This window comes from Amphiprion ocellaris, chromosome 7 (assembly GCF_022539595.1).
Source record: "Amphiprion ocellaris isolate individual 3 ecotype Okinawa chromosome 7, ASM2253959v1, whole genome shotgun sequence".
Classification (NCBI taxonomy): domain Eukaryota; kingdom Metazoa; phylum Chordata; class Actinopteri; family Pomacentridae; genus Amphiprion; species Amphiprion ocellaris.
In genome coordinates, this window is record NC_072772.1 from 6,978,738 (window position 1) to 6,998,924 (window position 20,187).

At 41.1% G+C, this 20,187-nt stretch overlaps 1 protein-coding gene across 3 annotated transcripts in view; it reads left to right on the forward strand.

Annotated features, from left to right (window-relative positions):
* grik4 (glutamate receptor, ionotropic, kainate 4) overlaps positions 1-20,187 on the forward strand; it is a 304,795-nt gene that overhangs the window by 246,240 nt on the left and 38,368 nt on the right. For all 3 annotated transcript variants that reach the window (XM_035953556.2, XM_023281819.3, XM_055012535.1), the window contains exons 9-11: positions 5,212-5,373; positions 9,880-10,032; positions 11,903-12,007. In XM_035953556.2, the coding sequence (XP_035809449.2) occupies positions 5,212-5,373; positions 9,880-10,032; positions 11,903-12,007 (420 nt within the window). The remainder of the gene's footprint in view (positions 1-5,211; positions 5,374-9,879; positions 10,033-11,902; positions 12,008-20,187) is intronic.

Sequence of the window (20,187 nt, forward strand, 5' to 3'; positions counted from 1 at the left end):
ATCCTGCATTTGTTAAATTTGTCATCTGCCGGATGTGTAGACAGTTAATTGCTTGCTAACATAGGTGTTAAGCTTTCGGTGTTTTGTTTTCAGCTTGTTGTGCTGATCCCAAGTGTCCAAAGCTCAATTATTGCTGCTTAAATTGTATTCCTGCTTGTAATGCTAACTAGAAGTCGATTTTTAGTTGTGTGACAGTCCTCAGCGCTCATTTAATTTATGTAAAAACTCATGAGTCATTGAATGTGCAACTGCAATTGTTTGTTGTGACTCATTGGACATTATTGCATTGTCCCTTTAAACTGTCACTGACTCGTAGTTCTCAACTTCAGCAAACTCCATTAATTTTAATGCCACTTTTTAACAGTTTTCTTTTAAGAAGTTTATCAAACAGACAAAATGTTCAGATGACTCAAACTCATTGAAATTCTGAGACTTCTCCCATTCACAATATGAAAAAAGGGACAATATGAAGCAGCTCTCAATCCTTAACATTCCCTGCGCAGCAAGCATGCATATTACAAAATTCCCTATATAGTCAAACTTGCATTTTAGAGGCTTATCTAACGATTTCACATTTCTGGATTAGATATCTGAGTTTCAGTTACAGGAGGTTGTACCTTGCATGTAGCAGAGATCCATCCTGATTCAGTGGATGTCCTTGGTCTCTAAAGAATCACTATAACCTCAGCATTTCTATACTGTTTAGGGGGATGAGAACAATGGCAGAGGAGCTGAAAGAACCTGATTGATTTAAAGAAGTTTTTGCTTTATTTTGCGTCTGTTGAAGATGGGGGTTTTACAGAAGTTTTCACTCCTACAAAGAGATATGTCTGTTCATGTGTGTGAATGAGTGAGGGGTGGGGTTCAGGACAGCGTATCCGACTATCAGCAGCATCAGTCCTCCGGGGATCTCATTATTCACTGCTCAGGCTGACTACATTGTTACAAACACCAAGTGGTCATACATTGGGGCATTTCTATAGGTGAGTGTGCGCGATGTGCACGTATGAATGATCCATTATGTGTTGAAGCGAGAAGAGAATGAGAAATCACCGAGTGCTAAAGGATGTAAAAATCCATCTAAAATGATGAAAGAGACATTGAGAGAATGAAAAAGCAGCAGGAAATAAAGAATAGATTATACAGAGACTTCCAGATTGTGAGGTTTTCAGAGGGAAAAGGGCAAGCACTGAGGTGGTGAAGCAACAGTTTTTGGTTGGTTGGCTCGGGTCCCGGCTGCTGATTGATCTCCAGGTGACAGCCGGTGTCGGGGGCCCTCGGCCAGGCTGTCATTCCCCCACGCTCTCCCACCCTCACACCCTCTCTCATCTTCGCTCTGTCACACACTCTCTCTCTCCCCCACTGTTTTTTAAGCTCTCACTTCTGCCAGCTAATCTGTCACCTTCTTCCCTCACCATCGATTCGACGTCTAGCTCGCTCATTCGTTCTCCGTGCTCTTCATCATCATTCTGTTCCTCCGCCCTTTTTCAACCCTTCACCGGTGACAGTTGGTTTCTCTTCTAACCTCCAACTTTGCCTTTTTGTTCCCTCACCGCTCCAATCCAAGTGTCCTCTACGAAGCACTGTCCACTTCACACCATCTTTTTACTATGCAAGAGTTGCTCGCGTGAAGGGCTTTAGTCTGTTTGTGTCCTCTTATGTCTGTGTGTACTGGTGTTACTCATGCTGCAGGGGCATAAATCTGTTTATGGCGTCCCATTGTAAGGACATGCCTTGTTTTAAGGAGAAAAAGTAAATCCTCAAAACATAAATCAGTACATTCTGATATGAAGACCCAGTAGTAGATGCAGTTAGGGTTAAGTTAAGCCTGCAGGAAATGAAGGTAAGTCAATGCAGTGTCCTCTGAAGCAATGCAAACATGATCGTGCAGGTGTGTGTGTGTATTTGAATTTAAATGCGCTTGTGTGTCAGTGCCCTGAAAGGCTTCGAATGCAGCACATTAGTTTCCTTCAGACGCAGCCTCAGGATATTTTGGTGACCTTGGTCTTCAGTGAGTATGTGCATGTGTTGCGCAATTACAGGGATTTCATCTTCCTGTGTGTGTGGGCATGCACATGCACTCGCCAGCTTGTGTTTGTGCGTTTGCTTGCACATGTGTGTGCACATGCGTACATTCAAGCACCCTTGAGGGGTATGCTTAATGATAGGCTCCTTTGCACAGCTCTGACTCTAATGATCTATTAAAGTACACTTAGCCAGTAATTATATGGACAGTCCCAAAAGGCTTATGAGGACCCAAAAGGGATTGCTAAAGAGAGGAGAAGACAATAGAAAAGCCCACATATTTACTGTAATGCACAGGAATCAATAATTTCATGGTTTTAAACTTTGCTTTTAATGTATAATTGTAGAAAAGAATAAAAAAATAATAATTTGGTAGAAGGACTTTTTTGTTCTGCCATGATCACATAGGTGGTTAAAGTTGACATAGGGATTAAGTCTTGCTCAGGCTTAGCTGAGGAACATGTAATCCCTGTTGTAGCTCTCCTCTTCTTCTTCTTTTTAAAACTCTAACTTTAGTTCCACTGCTGCAATTAGAACAACTGTAACTGTAAGCTCGCTTTTTAAAGTGTCTACACTCGAAAGTGAAATGAAAAATCAAGAGAGCCAGGCTATTGATTTCATTAAATCACACTTTTGAAATTCAACAGTTGCAACGACAGCCTCTTCTCTACCTAGACCGTTAGACAATTATTCTAGTCATTAACAGAATTGTCTCCTGAAGTTCAGGAGCAACTAGTAGCTGCTTAAACTAAACTGCCACATCCTCTAATTAGGCCGTACACTGTGTATTCTTTTCAAGTGTGTTTTACACGCCACAACTTGAAAACCATGTTGGAGCAGGGCAAGAAGCGATCCGGTCTGGCTAGATTTTGACAGATAAAACATACTCAGTTTGAGGAAAAGCAAACAGAACAGGAAGTAGCGTAAGCAGGACTATAAAGTATAAACAGTAGGAAATACAGTAGCTTTGACTACAACTGCAGTTGACAATATGTCGATTACATTTGATCACTTTACAATTCCTACAGCCAAGCAACACTGCTCTGTTCCTGCTGGTCAAAATTCAATCCACTTGAGCCCAGTCAGTCTGAAAAAAGGCAGAGTCAGTTCATAATCAGAAGCATCCCACCATGATCACATTAGAAATTAACTGGCGTCCCTTTAGTAGGAGGAGAACATCATCAGCAGGTGGAGTTTAACCAGTCAGGTGTTCTCATTATGAAAGCATCTCCACATTTTCACATTTTTGAATGGCACAAAAATAAATATTTGTGCTTAGGAACTATTTGTATGTATTGTCTCCTGTGAAAAAAAAACTGTTGTTGATTCTTCTCCTGGTCCATCTGGAATCTTATCTACTACTTTGAAAGAAGATTATGCTAGCAGATGCATCTTCCACATTATTCTTGTTGAAGAATCTGTCCTGCTGCCAACTACTGACCTCATTCATATATTCTATACATGTTTATTCTTCCTTTGCATTTTTTTATATCTTCGTTGCTTGTCTTGAGCCATGTGTGACCTCCTTCACCTTGAGGAAGATATTTATTAGCAGTTTAACAGAGTTTACCAGTGTTGGATGTTTTTAACAAGCACCAGAAATGCCCTTTTGCACACCAGCAAAACAAAACATTTGGGATTTCCAGGTTTCCGGGAGGTTGGCACTGGGGATAATAGGCCTCCCACTCGAAGTCAATATCCACTGCTTCTTCCTGTTCTGCTCTGCTCTGCTCTGCTCTGCTCTGCTCCGACTCTGTATCAGTTCAGTCATCCGCTGGTGTCTTCACAGTGGAGTGACTCATGCTAGGTCTTCTCGTAGTCTGAGAGCTTTTTCCACCTACATGCTTATCAGTTATTTAATTCTGACCTATTCACTCTTTTTGTCTGAATGTCCATTATCTGATTTGCCTAATCCCTTCTCCTCCATTTTCCTCCTACAGATGAAAAGGACATTTTTCAGTTTTTCTTTTTCTTTTTTTGTTGTTCAGTGTCTCAGACTTCATAAGCTTTGATATCTCCAGGAGGCCGTCAAGGTTTCTTTTTGGCTGACTGAAATATGTTTGTTGCTTGTTTGTTTTTGGAATAAGAATTTTACCCAATCCTTCAGGCTGATACCACACATGAGCTGAGTTACTGCTCGGTACGAATTTACTTCAAAGAATGCTCAGCAGTTAGTAGCTTTTGTCATTATTTTTGATTAATAAACAACTGTTATCTAACATACATTTACAGTATATTAATAGAAAGCTGTTTTTCTTCCTTAATTTACGTTCAGTGTATCTACCGTTGTTAGCCACATCATATACCGCATTCCACTTTTTTCTTGGTGTCAGTTTCCCTCCCACACCACTAACTCTGCCATATTCTCCCTCTGCCATCCTCCTTCAACCCCTCTTATCTTCAGAGTCTTGGGCCTTGGTGGCAGGCAGGCAGATAGGTAGGTTGGGCCTGGTCTGGCTGTCATAAGCTAGGTGGCAACGAGGGCTGGCAGGTGACGGCTGCCACCGGAGGGGGGACTGGGTTCTGACACCTCTATTAACCTTCAGAGACGTCCATCCGCAGTCACACCCCCCACCTCCTCTTTTTTTTACCTATTCTTCTTCATCTCTATCTCCCCCTGTCCCCTGTTTGCAGCTCCCCAGGCTGCCGAAAAGCATCTTGTCCCCAGAGCAAAGGAGTCAAATAAGAAATGACTTGTTTCCTCCTCTCCTCCCGACCTGGAGCATTTCAATATGCCAAGGATTTCTGTCTCAATTATCTATCTGTCTCAGAGTCCTTTGTTTTCTTTCCCTATTCACTGTCTCCATTATGTGTTAGTCTTTCTAATTCTAACTCATTAGCTTTGCAATCTAGTGTTCATACAGTGACCTGTACAGCAGGAAATGTGTATGGCATTAATGCATGGTTTTGTGCTAAATAGAGGGAATTAACTAATTACTGCCACTTTCTAATGTCAATCATCCGGAATAATGGAGCTTAATGAAAAGTGAGTCGAAACAGATGGAATCAGACATAAACTTCTTTGCTGAACACATGCCCTTTTTACATAATTCAATATATCATGTAGTGTTATTTACAGAGATTATGGTGGATTGTAACAGAATATGACAGCTTCCATCTAAATGAGAAGCATTTAACAATAATCTCCTTCTGTCTTTTTCTGTCTGTTTTGCTTTTTCCCTGCAGGAATTCTCTTTACTACGATTGGACGATGTGGCGGACCAACGAGTCAACATAGTCGGTTTTTCTGTCTTCAACAAAACTCATCCCTTCTTCCAAGATTTTGTGCTAAGCCTCAATCGCTCCTGGCAAGAGAACTGTGACCACGCACCCTTCGCTGGCACCCCAGTTAGTACACACGACACAAATACATGATCGAATATATAAACATAAGAATAACTGATGAGCCCCTTGGTTATTTCCGTACTACATCGACACAGCACCCTCTTAGGCATTTGTAATTATTTATTCTATTATACTTCTGTACTGCAAACTCACTAAGTAAAACGCAGAAATCACAGAGACACAAAAATGCCTGTGAAAGGTACAGGGATGACATTTATCCAGTTAACTGCTGTAATTTCAGGTGTTGCTCTAGGCAGTTGTTGTTTCCCAGACAGCTCATTAGCAGCGTTTGGCAACATCCTTATTACATTTATAATGGCATCTTCCTTGTTAAATTTGCTTCAGAGGAAATGCACAGCAAAGAGCTACTTACCTTCACTGCAGAACCTCCTTAAATCATCCACTGTTCTCATCTAAACAGTGTCTGTAGTTTAACATTTCACTCACTGCACACTTCATGTTTGACCTCAGAACAGCCTCAAATCATCAAGCTATGATTTAAACATGGATTATTCCAGACGTTTTCAGGTTTGCATTGCAAGACATTAAAGCACTGAGGTTTTTCAGGCCTCGTACTGATTTAGCAGTAAAACATTAGCATAAAAACAGCATCTGAGAGTAACAAGAAGAACTATATTAGCTGTTAGACTGAATTTCTGCTTCCAAACACCAGTAAATAAAAGGTTCTAAAACTTTATAGCGTCATTATCACACATTACTGTGTTGAATCCAATCATTTATTAGTTTTGAAACTAACCAAACAGTGCAATTGTACAAATGTGCATAGCATACAATAAAAGTTAAAATATATTAATGTGAATAGTTGAAACTGACATGAATATTGGACAAAACAGAAAAAAATATAGGTCAATATGCAAGTTTATATATTCAGTTCAGCTTCTTCAAAATAATTAAAATAGTAGGAATTATTTTAGCTTTGGAGATTATTATTCTTTTCAAAACATTTCTTAAATAATTAGAAATAACTCCTAACAAATACAAAAATAATACATCTGGGTACTAAAAAATAACCACTGTAGCAAATCTTTGTTTGCGTAAGGGCTTCATTAAGAACAAGTAATTCAGTAAAGTCAATTAGTGAATGAATCATCTTTGTTTGAAGTTATGAGGAAGTAGAAAGTGAAACAAACATGCTTATACATGCATTCATTGTCTCCTTCTACTTCACACATTGGGCGATGAAAGGTTAGGAATAGTTTGAGCACAGCATGGAAAAATGTTCTGTTCTGTGCACAGCAGGTCACTCAGATACTTAGTGAGCCCGCGGCAATTAGGACTTGTGACTAATTAGCTAATAACGAGAGAGAATAAAGGCTGACAACGGCAGACCAAGAAACTGATTAACCCAGTTAGACCTGCACATAGATAATATGCTGTTTTATATTTTTTCAATTCGTTCTCATGTGTACAACAATTGCATACAGGTGCATTTAAAGATAAACACTAGCGGCAGTTCATCTGAGACAGTGTAGGTGGGTAGGTTGAAGGTTTAGTTAGCGAAAAGTTGCACAGAAATATCTTCCAATTCTGTAGTGCCATTTATATTCTTTCCTTGGTATCGCACGGTATGCACTCACACAGTTATTTAATAGAGAGGGCAACTCATATGGACATTGACATAGGGAGTTTCTTGAGTAAATTTATTTACACAAGTTTCACGTTATTGACAAGTTTGAAAAACAGTCACAAAATATAATGCATAAATATATATTTTAAAAAATGTTTGCATAGAATCCTAGGGTATGAGTGCTTAAAACACCCAAGTGCAAAAACCACATTCTCCAAAAAACTTTAGACTCAGAATGCATCAAACTAATTCCATAAAATAATAGCAAAAAAGAATGATTAATATCTAAAAATACATACATACTTTCTGCATGCCTTCAAATATAATGTGGATTATGTTCAGTGGTTGCAAAGTTGCAGCCACTCAGCATTTAAGATGAACCAAACAATCTGCCCTAAAGGTCTAGCACAGAAACGTCATTGAATAAATGTATGTTTTGCAAGTTCGACACCTGTCTGAAACTGTAAGGCCACAAAACTTCCCCTGAATATTTGCAGATTCAGATAGTGAGACAAACATGGCCCCTTGCCCCCTACAGTCTGGAGCTGCTTTGTTTGTTTTGTTAATATACTAGACAGCAGCTTTTAAAGCGTGCACACCTTACTGGTGCACGTCAGCAGCAGTGATGTGTTTTTGCTATCAGATTCTATTCTGCTCTATCTCTATGTATCATCAGCTGAGACAGTGAGTGTCATTCAAAAGCCTCTGATTTTAACAATTTCCCCCATACAAGCAAGTTTTCAGCTGCCCTTAATTCATTTTAAGGCCAAACTAAATTTGGTGCAGACCTGTTCAGTCACACAATATCAGCTTTTTGATCAAAGTTCCTCTGATATGGTAGTTTTCAAAGAAAGTGGAAGTGAGTGGAAAATAGTCAGAGATGCTGCTGTAACATTTTCTCATTCACTCTGTAATGCTGACTGAACTACACTATATTGCCAAAAGTATTCGCTCACCTGCCTTGACTCGCACATGAAGTGACATCCCATTCCTAATCCATAGGGTTCAATATGACGTCGGTCCACCCTTTGCAGCTATAACAGCTTCAACTCTTCTGGGAAGGCTGTCCACAAGGTTTAGGAGTGTGTTTATGGGAATTTTTGACCATTCTTCCAGAAGCACATTTGTGAGGTCACACACTGATGTTGGACTAGAAGGTCTGGCTCTCAGTCTCTGCTCTAATTCATCCCAAAGGTGTTCTGTGGGGTTGAGGTCAGGACTCTGTGCAGGCCAGTCAAGTTCATCCACACCAGACTCTGTCATCCATGTCTTTATGGACCTTGCTTTGTGCACTGGTGCACAGTCATGTTGGAAGAGGAAGGGACCAACTCCAAACTGTTCCCACAAAGTTGGGAGCATGGAATTGTCCAAAATGTCTTGGTATGCTGAAGCATTCAGAGTTCCTTTCACTGGAACTAAGGGTCCAAGCCCAGCTCCTGAAGAACAACCCCACACCATAATCCCCTCTCCACCAAACTTTACACTTGGCACAATGCAGTCTGACAAGTATGGTTCTCCTGGCAACCACCAAACCCAGACTGGTCCATCAGATTGCCAGATGGAGAAGCGTGATTGGTCACTCCAGAGAAGGCGTCTCCACTGCTCTAGAGTCCAGTGGTGGCTGCTTTACACCACTGCATCCCACGCTTTGCATTGCACTTGGTGATGTATGGCTTGGATGCAGCTGCTGGGCCATGGAAACCCATTCCATGAAGCTCTCTGCTGAAGCACTGTTCTTGAGCTAATCTGAAGGCCACATGAAGTTTGAAGGTCTGTAGCGACTGACTCTGCAGAAAGTTGGCCACCTCTTGGCACTATGCTCCTCAGCATCCACTGACCCCGCTCCATCAGTTTACATGGCCTACCACTTGGTGGCTGAGTTGCTGTCGTTCCCACACACTTCCACTTTCTTATAATACAGCTGACAGTTGACTGTGGAATATTTAGGAGCGAGGAAATGTCATGACTGGATTTGTTGCACAGGTGGCATCCTATCACAGTTCCACGCTGGAATTCACTGAGCTCCTGAGAGCGACCCATTCTTTCACAAATGTTTGTAAAAGCAGTCTGCATGCCTAGGTGCTTGATTTTATACACCTGTGGCCATGGAAGTGATTGGAACACCTGATTCTGATTATTTGGATGGGTGAGCAAATACTTTTGGCAATATAGTGTATGTGACTTTGTTTTCTACCACATTATGTTCATAAGTCAAGCCTATGCATCAACCTGTGGCTGTAATGTCTTCACAGACTGTTTGGGTGTGCTATATTGCTCTTAATGTGCAGTTAACCAATTACGTTGGCCAATTTAAAGTTGTTGTACATCACAGTTTTGCAGTTTAATGGTCCATTGTAGATCTCTGTGGCCTCCCAAATTTACAATGCATCACAATTCCTCTCAGCCTTGTATCAATATCCACCAAACATCAGTACAATTCTACTTCCATTACACAGATGGACAGCTCACACCTGTATTCCAACGCAGGGCATTCTGCATTTTAATAAAATGTACATAGCAGAATGCAGCGGTAGTGACGATGAGGCTGTTTGTACAGGCGAGATGAGAGGAAAAGCTGCCTCTCCCACTGTTTTCTGGCCGTCGCTGAGAGAGACAGGCAGTAATTGGAATGGTCAGGGTGTGCCAGCTTCATTGGGGATAAGAGCAGGAAGGACAGTCTCTCTGAGAGATGGAGGGAAAGAGAGATGGGTTTTCAACACTGTCAGCAGATCAGAGTCTTTTTAATGATCTAATGGAATAATCTCACTACCACTCTGGGGATAGATTAACCCCTCACTGACCGCTAACCACTGACATGTTACGCTTGCAGCTTGTGTGCTTTGAGTTTTTACAGCTTTGTGTGTGTTTGAGAGAGTGTGTGCATAATGCATTCACCTTCGTCCCTCCCTCTGCCATTGCAGCTCTCGTCAGCGCTGCTGTTTGATGCGGTGTACGCTGTGGTGGCGGCGGTCCAGGAGCTGAACCGTAGCCAGAACGTTGGTGCCACTCAGCTCTCCTGCAAGTCCTCCAAGATCTGGGAGCACGGCACCAGCCTCATGAATTACCTGAGGATGGTAAGATTAGCACTGCTGGAGGTGATGAAGATAACAGGACTGGCCACTGCTTAGCTTAAAGGCAGAGTTCGACATTCTGGGAAATGTGGTTATTGGCTTGAGTTAGATAAGAACATTGGTATTGCTGTCAGCCAATTAGCTCAGACTGGAAACAGAGGAAGAGCACCCCAAACTCCAACAAGTTCAATGTTAATTAACTAACTACCTTATTAAATAACTAATTATATCTCATATTGTTATTTGCTGAGTGAAAATGTTAAGCCCTAAGTCCTAAAATACATGTACCAGTAAGCAGTATTATTAGTAATAATTGTCTCCATAATCATCATCTAAGTAATGCCGATGTAGTCCACCCACACAGTAATGGAAAAAACATAGATTTACTATTAACCACACACCCAACAGCCAGTTAGCTTGACTTAGAATGAAGAGTGAAACACTGGGGAACAGCAAGTATCACAAATGAAAATGTTGGGATTTGTTTGCTTAACTTTTCTAACTATGTGTTGGTCGAGGATAGGAAAAGTCTGGTCTTTTTATCATGAGGGCACACCAAGAGGTTTCTGTGCCCAGCCAAAAACCAGAAGCTTCCATTTTTCCGTTTTGTGTTTGTCACATTTTTACTGACTGCGGGCTCATTTTTCACTGCAGCATGAAGTCCTGCATGTCTGTGGAAAGAGCACAACCACAACTAAAAGTAGAGAACTTAAAAATGTCTCCTCTGCAGTATGACAGTCAAAATGTCATAAATCATATAAAGAATGAAAATCAGATTTCTGCGATTATTTATTTTGTCAAAGTTGAAAATAAATAGCATTAACATGTACAATATTTCTCAATACTAGACAAATAAATTGTTTGTTTACATGCTCTTGATATTTTATTACTCATTTTTACTTTGTTTCCATAATTGTCGCTGTATGCTTTTGAGTGAACACTGCCTGCAGTTCAGCTGAAAACGTCTCTGAATCTTTGACTGCTGGTTCCAGCTGAGTCACTAAAAGTTTTAGAATTCAAAGTAGTATAAGGGAAATTAAAAATCCTTTGGTTCTTTCTGTTATCACAGTTTCTGGCTCTGATAAATGGCATAATTTTGGTGATTTTTTTTTTTTAAGACGACATGCTTTTCAAACTGGTTGGTGGATGTTGGGGTTGAGAGGGTTAAGCCAACGTGATATATTACGTTAATTAATTTTATAGGTTCTGTTGGAGGGATTTTATTGCCTTTAGAGAACGCTAAACTTGACATTTCCTGTATTCTCAGTCGTTAAGCTACGCTAAATAGCCATCTCATATTTACTGCGCCTATATTTCGTCAGGTAGTAGCCTTAATTAGATATTGTCAGATAGCCAAGCCTGTTGAGATCTTCATTATTGCTTCTCTTCGTACATGTTAATTGGTTATTTTAGAGTGTAGATAGTTTCACTGACAGCAGATAACGTCTGAACTGTCAACTCTTATGAAGATATACTTCCTATCCACTCGGTCAGTTTATCTCGTCTCAGCATTATACTGAGAGACAATGGAGGAGGAGAGATAAAATGTGCTGTCACTGAATAAAATGTGTTTTCCTGTTAGTGAGAAATGGCTGTAAGTGATTGAAATACTTAAGTGTTACACATTTTATACAGACTGTTTGTCTTACTTACGCAGAGAAAGATGGCATGACTAATCACTCTTCTTTTTACTGTAAATTGAAGTTATTACAGCCTTGTCTCACTGTTCTTATTGTAAATGTGATGTATAGTATTTCAAAGGATGAAGCAGAGCCGATGGAGTTAATGTACCCTCAAGTCATATCCATTAGAGGAAGCAAGATGGATTTCTTGATGAGGCCTTTAAACATGCTGCTGTCTCTGTGTTGGATAGGTAGAATTGGATGGTCTAACAGGCCACATTGAATTCAACAGCAAAGGACAGCGGTCTAACTACGCCCTGAGGATCATGCAGAACAGCAAGGATGGCCTAAGGCAGGTAAAGTAACCCCCAGTCTTACAAATCTAACCTTTAAAATTATCGGTCTTCAAACCAACCCTGTGTTATGGGTTCAGGCAACACCAGAACAGCCTTGCAATAGCATGAAGTTCATGTGACTGGCTGAAGAATTTACATATAAATAGTCTTGTATTGCTGAAGTGACCCACACAGATTTCTTTATTTTCTCCGTAGCTAGACACTGGCTATACCATTACAGAGCCGATAGCTCTCCGGTACAGTCCTGTTCCCAACAGGGCACTACTTCTGGCAAATGTTGCACTTGTCTTTATAGTGGTGAGGTAACTGGAGCTGGATCGTACAGCAGGGAGCGGCGATAACACTTGCTCAGCTGACCTCTCTGGGTGCAAACAATTTCCATTATCCTACTAGCAGAAGAGTGGAGGTGCCAGAGCACAAAAATTAAATATTAGAGATGTCTCTTTGAAGGAGAAAGATGGATAATTTTATGGAAAATAAATTAAGGTTAAAAAAGAAGCCATTCTCGAAGCAGAAATCACTTTGCTGCTGCTTTTCCTATTATTGGTTTTACAATTATGTCTTTGGATAAATATTAGATACATATTTGGGATTGGGGTTCTTTATGGAATAAAAGAACAATTACTCATTTGTTGCTGCCTTACTTTACAAAGTGACTGTAATCTATCAGCAGAGATTTGTGGGTGGTATTCGTCAATATCCACCACTCCAGTGGTGCCTCAGTGAGTGCTGGGATTTCAAACTTCCAACACAGCAGTCCTGTTGTTCTCTGTCATTTAGTGAAAATACTCTACATACACCCCCTGAGTGGAAGAGTCTCCCCAGGCTCCACAGGTTTGCATCAGGGGACAAAGTTTGAAATACTTAACAGTTTGTCATAGATTAAGGACATTTACAAGGATTACAATGGGTGGAAGTAGACAGTAATGAACTGTAAGGGACGACAGGCTTTGAGCAGCTTAAAGAACTGTTTGGATGGATGGCTGTGCCGCTAGTGCATCCTTGCTATGTGCTCTATCTATTATTGGGAAATGTGATATTATAGCTAGAGTTTTGAATTCTACTATTCAACTATTAGGCCTCCGATATCTAATATCTGATTTGCAGTAACCGAGTTTAAAAACATTTAGTTTTTAGTGTACAGTAGACATAAAAGCATAATCAAAATTGTCACCACTGTACATTGTGTAAATATAACAATTCCTAAATATTGAAATAATTGCAATAACTGTGAATACTTCTGTGAACCCTCTGAAGGAAAACCAATGACCAGAGGTTTAGTAAATCAGGTAGAGACAAGAACATTGTTTCAAGACCATTCAGGAGTGGCTGGGGAAAATCTGTTTGGGCAAAGTGATAACCCAGTACTCCTCCATCCATCAACTACATCTCCAAATGCCCCAGCAGAGCTGAGCTGTCACCAGCTGTGAAAATCTGTGGTTGATCTCCCAGGTAGAAATCTCAGTTGTGTGTGAGCAATGGATGGAAAGCAAAAAGGATTTGCAGGTAAACATCAGCACAGAAGTGCGGAGCCTTTGAAAAGGTGAGTGATGGAGATGTGCATTAAGATGAAGAGTCTGTCTGTGGACATGTTTACTTTTATGGTAATAGCTGGGTAACTCAGAGTTTTAGAATATTTATAAAAATACCGTCTTCCATATGAGTCACAAAACAGGTAAAATTTTCATTTTGGTCACTGATGTGTTGTGACAGAGATCGCAGTGTATGTGAGGATAAGCAAGACCAATTGATTCACGTTGTGAAGGTGATGGAGAAAGATACAGAAAATAAAATCAAAAAGATGGGAATGTATATGGATGAACTGTAAACAAAAATATCTTTTCAATTTCTTAAAGCAGTCCATTTTAAATATGTTTTTCTTGCAAACAAAGTATCTAACCTTGTTGTGCAACAGTCTGATATTTTCTGTGACATACCAAAATTGTACACATACTTAAAGTGACAGTCGTGCCTTGCAACATTGTTTTCAAAAGAAAATCGTCATTTTTCCCAAAGCACAGCTCTTGATTGTTGAGAGCCATCATGCATAAATTATGCTTCAATGTGGCCTTGAGCTTTAGGCCAGAAGGCTGCAGAATAAAGACTATGAAGTGCTTGTATGCGTCAGTTCAGACGTAAATATTCATTTCAATTACAGAACAAAATGTAAAGTATGCGTATTATATCCTGCTTTATATTGTCTTCGGTAAATCTGTAAAGTGCTCCTAACTTTATCCACTTAACTGAGAAATCACATCTTTTATTTTACAAAAAGAAAAAATACCAAATTATCTTTTGGTGACTTTGGCATTTTTTGACATCAGTGCTATATGTGAGGCCACAGTAAAGACACTGGTGGGTTTATGATTGAATATATACACAGACATCTGTGGTAGCACGCTTAAATAAATCGTAATTTCATCAGGGATTTAATTGTATATGGCTTGGCAGAGCATGCATCTAGTGAAGTGAGTCCCATTATTTAAGTTCTCTGCATCTAGGGTTTTGTGGCCAGTAGATGCTCTGCTCTGGTCGACTTGTACTGTTTTAAATGTTCTATAAATAACAATGACTTGAGTATAAACACACACAGACAAACAGGCCAGAAAACATTATCACCTTTGCTTTTGTCCAACTAAAAGACCCCCTTAAAAATTTTAGTTGCATCCACTTACTCTTAAAACCCTGTCTCTATAAATGCCAGGACTTTCAGATTTTATCCTGACAACTTGAAGATGTTTGATGTGATATTACATGCATTATTCCTATTTGTGTATTTTCATGATGCTGTAGCGAAGTGTGCACAGTATTTCTCCCGGATATACCTGTCTCTCACTCTGACAGCTATAGTATACATGTCCCTGTTGCTTAACTGTTGTGTTTCTCTGTCAGTGCAGCATTATGCATAACAGTTAATAACTTGTCCGTAATCCAACAAACTGTCACCACTCCTCTGTAGCATATATGTGTGTTATTTATCTACAGAATTTTAAGTACTTGCTGTTATTCTGCTGCGCCACAGACAAGACACAGTTTGATCGTACAAAGAGCAGGTTTCACAGGGTTTTGAAGCATCTGACCCTTTCAGCTGAGATGATCTCCATGAAAGAGGGAAGTGAGGATCTGCCCGAGAAGCCCATGAAACAGTCAGACAGTGGCCCATCTGCCTTTATTAACCTTGTCTGTGTCTCCACATGTCCCCTCTTTATACTGGCTCACAGCCAGTCAAGCAGAAGGATAACACTATCAGGCCTAATGTGATGATTCCAACCAGAAGTATTATAAAGCAGCCCTGCCAGTTATGTTAATGGGAAAAGGCAAGGTGTTAGACGGGTGACAGGATGGGTGTGTTGTTTGTTTTGTTGACTAACACCTCCCACATGATGTTGGGTTGGGGCTGCTTCAGCCAGGCAGACACTGGAGGTGCCAGGGCCTTGGCAGCGGTAAGGAAGATGGCTCTCTGCTCACACACACAGTCACACCTACACACTCAGACCTTAAACAGAATGTTTGCAAAACAGCAAGTGACAAGTTGATACTTCACATCTTTGTTTGCTTAAAATACAATAGCGGCGATGTTGTCTACAATACCTAGGATGCGTTTCGGCATTGAAAGAAGAGGTCTTTCGGTCAAAATGTAATAGGAAAAGAAAAAGAACATCTCCATCAGACAGTAATGAGGTGTATTGTACACAGACTGACCTCCAGACCTGCACGCTGCTTCTTCCTCTTTCCTGTGAGTCCTGTGGCTGCAGTGAAGATCTGCTCACATGCGATCATCATCTCCTCGGGGGCTCAACACTCCTCAGCCAATCACCGTCACAAATTGAATTTCTTTGGCAGGCATTTTCACACATTAGAACAGTTTGCTGCTGCTTTATCTGCTCTCACTATCTGTCTGTCTGGCTGGCTGTTTGTCTGTCCATCCATCCATCCATCCATCCATCCATCCATCCATCCATCCATCCATCCATCCATCCATCCATCCATCCACTTTCACTTGTTTTCTGCATTATTTCATACCTAATCATGAGCATTCTCTGCATCTTTGGTGTAACGACCAGCTTCAGAAAGAGTCTTCCATGCTTTAATTAAGCATCCAACCGCCACATCAGTAATAATGACTAACACTGAGTCTGCACTCATTCCTGCTGTTACAAAAGACAAAACAAATCACACAACCTCTAGATCAACTGTAGGGCTGATTTAGTATGAAATATGATGTTTGACATAGACAGTGTTAACTTCATCAGAAACCAAAGGGGGATGTAGCTGCTGAGTTATTATTAATGTTCAATTTTAATTTGGAGAACCAGATTCTTGATACCCGATTCTTTCTATTTTTTAGTTTGAATTATTTGGTGCTAGAGTATTGAAAAGTGCATTTGACCAAATGTGTCTTGTGCAAAATTCATTTCACTGAAGGATATATGTGTGCTTTAAAAACTGGCTCACTAAAGTGCAATACCTGTACAGGATATAAACCTGAAATTCAAATAATTGCATAAAGCTTGAAAACAACCATTTCAGATGACAGTACACTTAGCCTGCCTCATGTCCAGATGACTGCATGATCTGGCGTCATAACGCTATAATCATTATTTGTTCAGTTTTGGCAGGCAAAGTAAATTTTCCAGCTGCTCCTGTGCCGCTAGTCAGGTGGGCCGGTGTTGATGGTGAAGTTGGAATGGCGTTTTCTGCTTTCTAGCCAAGACGCCACTGGTACCTGTAAACCAAAAACATTCCACAGAGGAGATGAGAGAGAGGAGAAAGAAAAGAGTGATGAGGGAGGAGGATGCAATGATGACAGGCAGAAAGTAAATGAGACAGAAAGGGCGCTCGGGAGAAAAATTGAGCAGAAAGAAAAGAGGATGAAGCTATAAAGCTACAAAGAGTAAAAATATATTTGTGTATTAAAAATAACAGCCAACCTGACCAGACCTAATACACCTAGGCCACTGCGTCGGGAACTATAGCCCCTGTTTGTGGGTCGCCCGTTCGACCAGTTGAGCTATCTGGGCGCCCCACCAGACCTAATATTTAAGGCAACAACGGTGACCTTCACCCCTGTTTCTCACTGGAATGACTAATCATATTATTATTTTAAGAGAAGTGAGTGTAATCCTCTGAATCCTATACCACATCCTTCTATGAGTCTGTGTAATGAGTTAGATAAAGGAGCCTAATACGAAGAAATTCTTGGCTTGTGTTTGAATGTGAACATGTTTCTGAGGGTGTACTCTCCAGATGGTGTGAACACCAGGGTTACGCTGTAAAACAGTATCGTTCTGGGTATATGCGAATGGATAACATGACTCAACCTGTTCCTCTGAACACAGGCTGCTTTCTTCTCTCCAGGAACATCACAAAAGGCCGAGCAGTTTCCTAACTCACACCCTTGTTGCTAGAATGGATTGAAGCATTTATTGTATAGGGTAGGGGTGGATCAGAAATATCGGAGTGTCATCTATTGTGACACTTGGCTTGTCGCAGCTGTACGACCGCTGACTGATCCAGCTGACATCAGTTCACAGTGTGCGTGTGCTCTCGTGTGGCTGTGTGTGTTCGTCTGAATGCCTGCCTTTTATGTTTGTACTCGTGTGTGCGTCAGGGCTTGTGTGCGAGCATTGATGGGGTTGGTACCATCCCCTGCTGCCTGCTTCTTAGCTCTGCACACAACAAGCCCACCGCCATCTATGCTGATTTAGCAGAGGCACAAGTCTCCTCCAAAACAAACACGCTGCAGCCTGCCAGCCAACTGCACCACAGCACACGGCATGCTGACAGATCCAGTCCAGCCTCTCTGCAGCCCCCCTGGCCTCCGTGGACTGGCCCTCATTTTCAGCACGGAGCTCATTGACAGCATGCCGGTTAATTGGAGGAAGCTGTAAAATGAGTAATTATTGCAGTTTGGATTTAGGCAAGCTGTTGCCTGTAACTGTGTTGTGTGTGAGAGTGCGCGAGTGCAGAAGAGGGTGCTATCAAAGCTGCAAGAGTTTCAGTGTTTGTGTGTGCGCATTCTACATTCACACGTGTGCATTGCTGTGCGTAGCAGGAGGATGGTGAGCTGCAAACTCTGTTGGCCAATTCCTGGAGAGAGGAGAGTCACTAATTAAGTTTTGTAATGGAGGCACTTAATCACTCCTTCGGTATAGAAACCACCTGAGAGAGAGAGAGAGAGAAAAGAAAGCAAAGCAGTAGAAAAAGAGAGAAATATTTCCAGTTCTAGAGTCAGTTGATGAGGCTGTAAGAGGCCACAAAGCATGCAGTCATTTCTGAGTGAGTTACAGCAGTGTGCCCCGGCCAGGAGCAGAAAAGGGCAAAGGCTGACTGCAGCATGACTCAAAGCAAATTGTTCTCATTATTGAGTCCACAGGTGCTTTGCAAAATTCGATGTGCGGGAATAGATTTGACTCTGACTTTCTGGCACACTTATAATGTGTTTGTTTGAAGCTTGAAAGGTTGATGGCTATCAGGCTTTGAATTGAGCGGAAATGCCGTAGCTGTAAAACAAAGGTCAAAGAGGAATGAAAGCATCTGAGGCATTCTTATAGAGTCTGGGCTTTACCATACCAGTGTTTCTGCAGCTGCAATATTGCTTCCTTAATCCCGTCAACACAACATAAAAAATAATGTGTTGTTTTTGTTTTTTTTTTTTATCATTCTTTTCCTTTCTCACTGAAATAATAGAAACCCCCCACCCAAGTAACTGCACAAGCTGGCAACCCCTGCAGATTTAAATAGCAATAGAAAGCAAGTGTCTTCTGGTTTATCAGGGTAGATTATATTTGCTGCAGCATTAAGAATGAATTGTCTAAATACAAAGAACTGATTAGATTTCTAGCTCAGGTAGAGAATACTCTCGTCTTGTTTGACACTGCAATCAAACTCATTTGGTTATTTTGCCTCATTTCTCATCCTGACAGGTGCAGCAAGCACTATTCATCAGATGTAAATAAACAATCCATGTGTGTAGTATACTTTCTTTTATCTTGGATATTGATTTTGTTTGTTTTTTTATTTGTTGTCTTCCTCCCACACATTTTATTCCCAGTCCATTTCTATGCACTTGTATATCCCCATAGTGAATCTTTGTGAAAAGATCATCAATAAACTGTTAAACCATCTGAACCTGCCCTCGCATAGCCTTTCCAATTTCCTGAATTATCATTCGAGCATTTACAGCCAGATTGGTTTTTTAATAAACTTCAGTCCCCTGGTGTCCTTGTGTCAAGGTCTTCAGAGGTGGAGCCAAGCAGTGGAGGTGATGAAGTAAGAGGAGGCCCTTTTATCCTCGTCTGCTTCCCTCTATCTGAAGGAACGCCGAGTTCCTGGAATATCCGAGACACACACAAGCAAATGCTTCCACTCTCTCGGACATGCACACATGCTGCATGTGCACCACTTCGATTTGCATGAAATGATTTGAGCTGTGTTATTTATACAAGACTTCCTCCAGTTAAAGGGTGGATGTGCTCGTTCAATTTCTTTCTCTTTTCTATTGGATTTATTTATTTCCTGTCAGCACTGCTCCTACGTTTATTACGGCAATCTGCTTTTTTCCTCCCCTCCCCTTTTCTTTGCTCCCAACCCATCTCTGAGAACACTATTACTCTAGCTGCCCCCGCTGCTGCAGATGCAGATGTACTCAATTCAATTTCTATCCACTGCACCAATGTAAGGGTAAGGAGGGAGGGAAGGGACAGGTACAGTCGGGTAGAGCAGGGGGGGAGAAAGAGAGGGGAATGTAAAGGGGTTGAGAGGTGTGGGGTTTTACACAGCAGGTTGACAGTTTCCAGCCTGCCTCCACCCTTTTTTCCTTTCCTTGAAGGACATTATCATAGGAGCCTGGTGTAGCTCAGCACACCACGACATGGCTTGGATCTGTTTCTGTGCCTCGGGCTCCAGCAGAGATGAGTACATCTTAACCAGATCTGATAGACGTACGGCGTCTAAATACGCAGGAGCTGTTGCTCTAGCTGCTGCCACGAAAGGGTAGAGTACGTTTAGAAACTGATGTGGCCTTTAGATCTCTTCCAACTGTGTCAGTTAAACACATTGCAATCTTTGTCTGTGTGTGTCCTTGTTTAAGGAAGCAAGATATCCAAGAATGATAGGCGATGTCTTTGTTACAGTAGTGTAATTACAACAACTGTCACATCACAAATAGTGGCAGCATC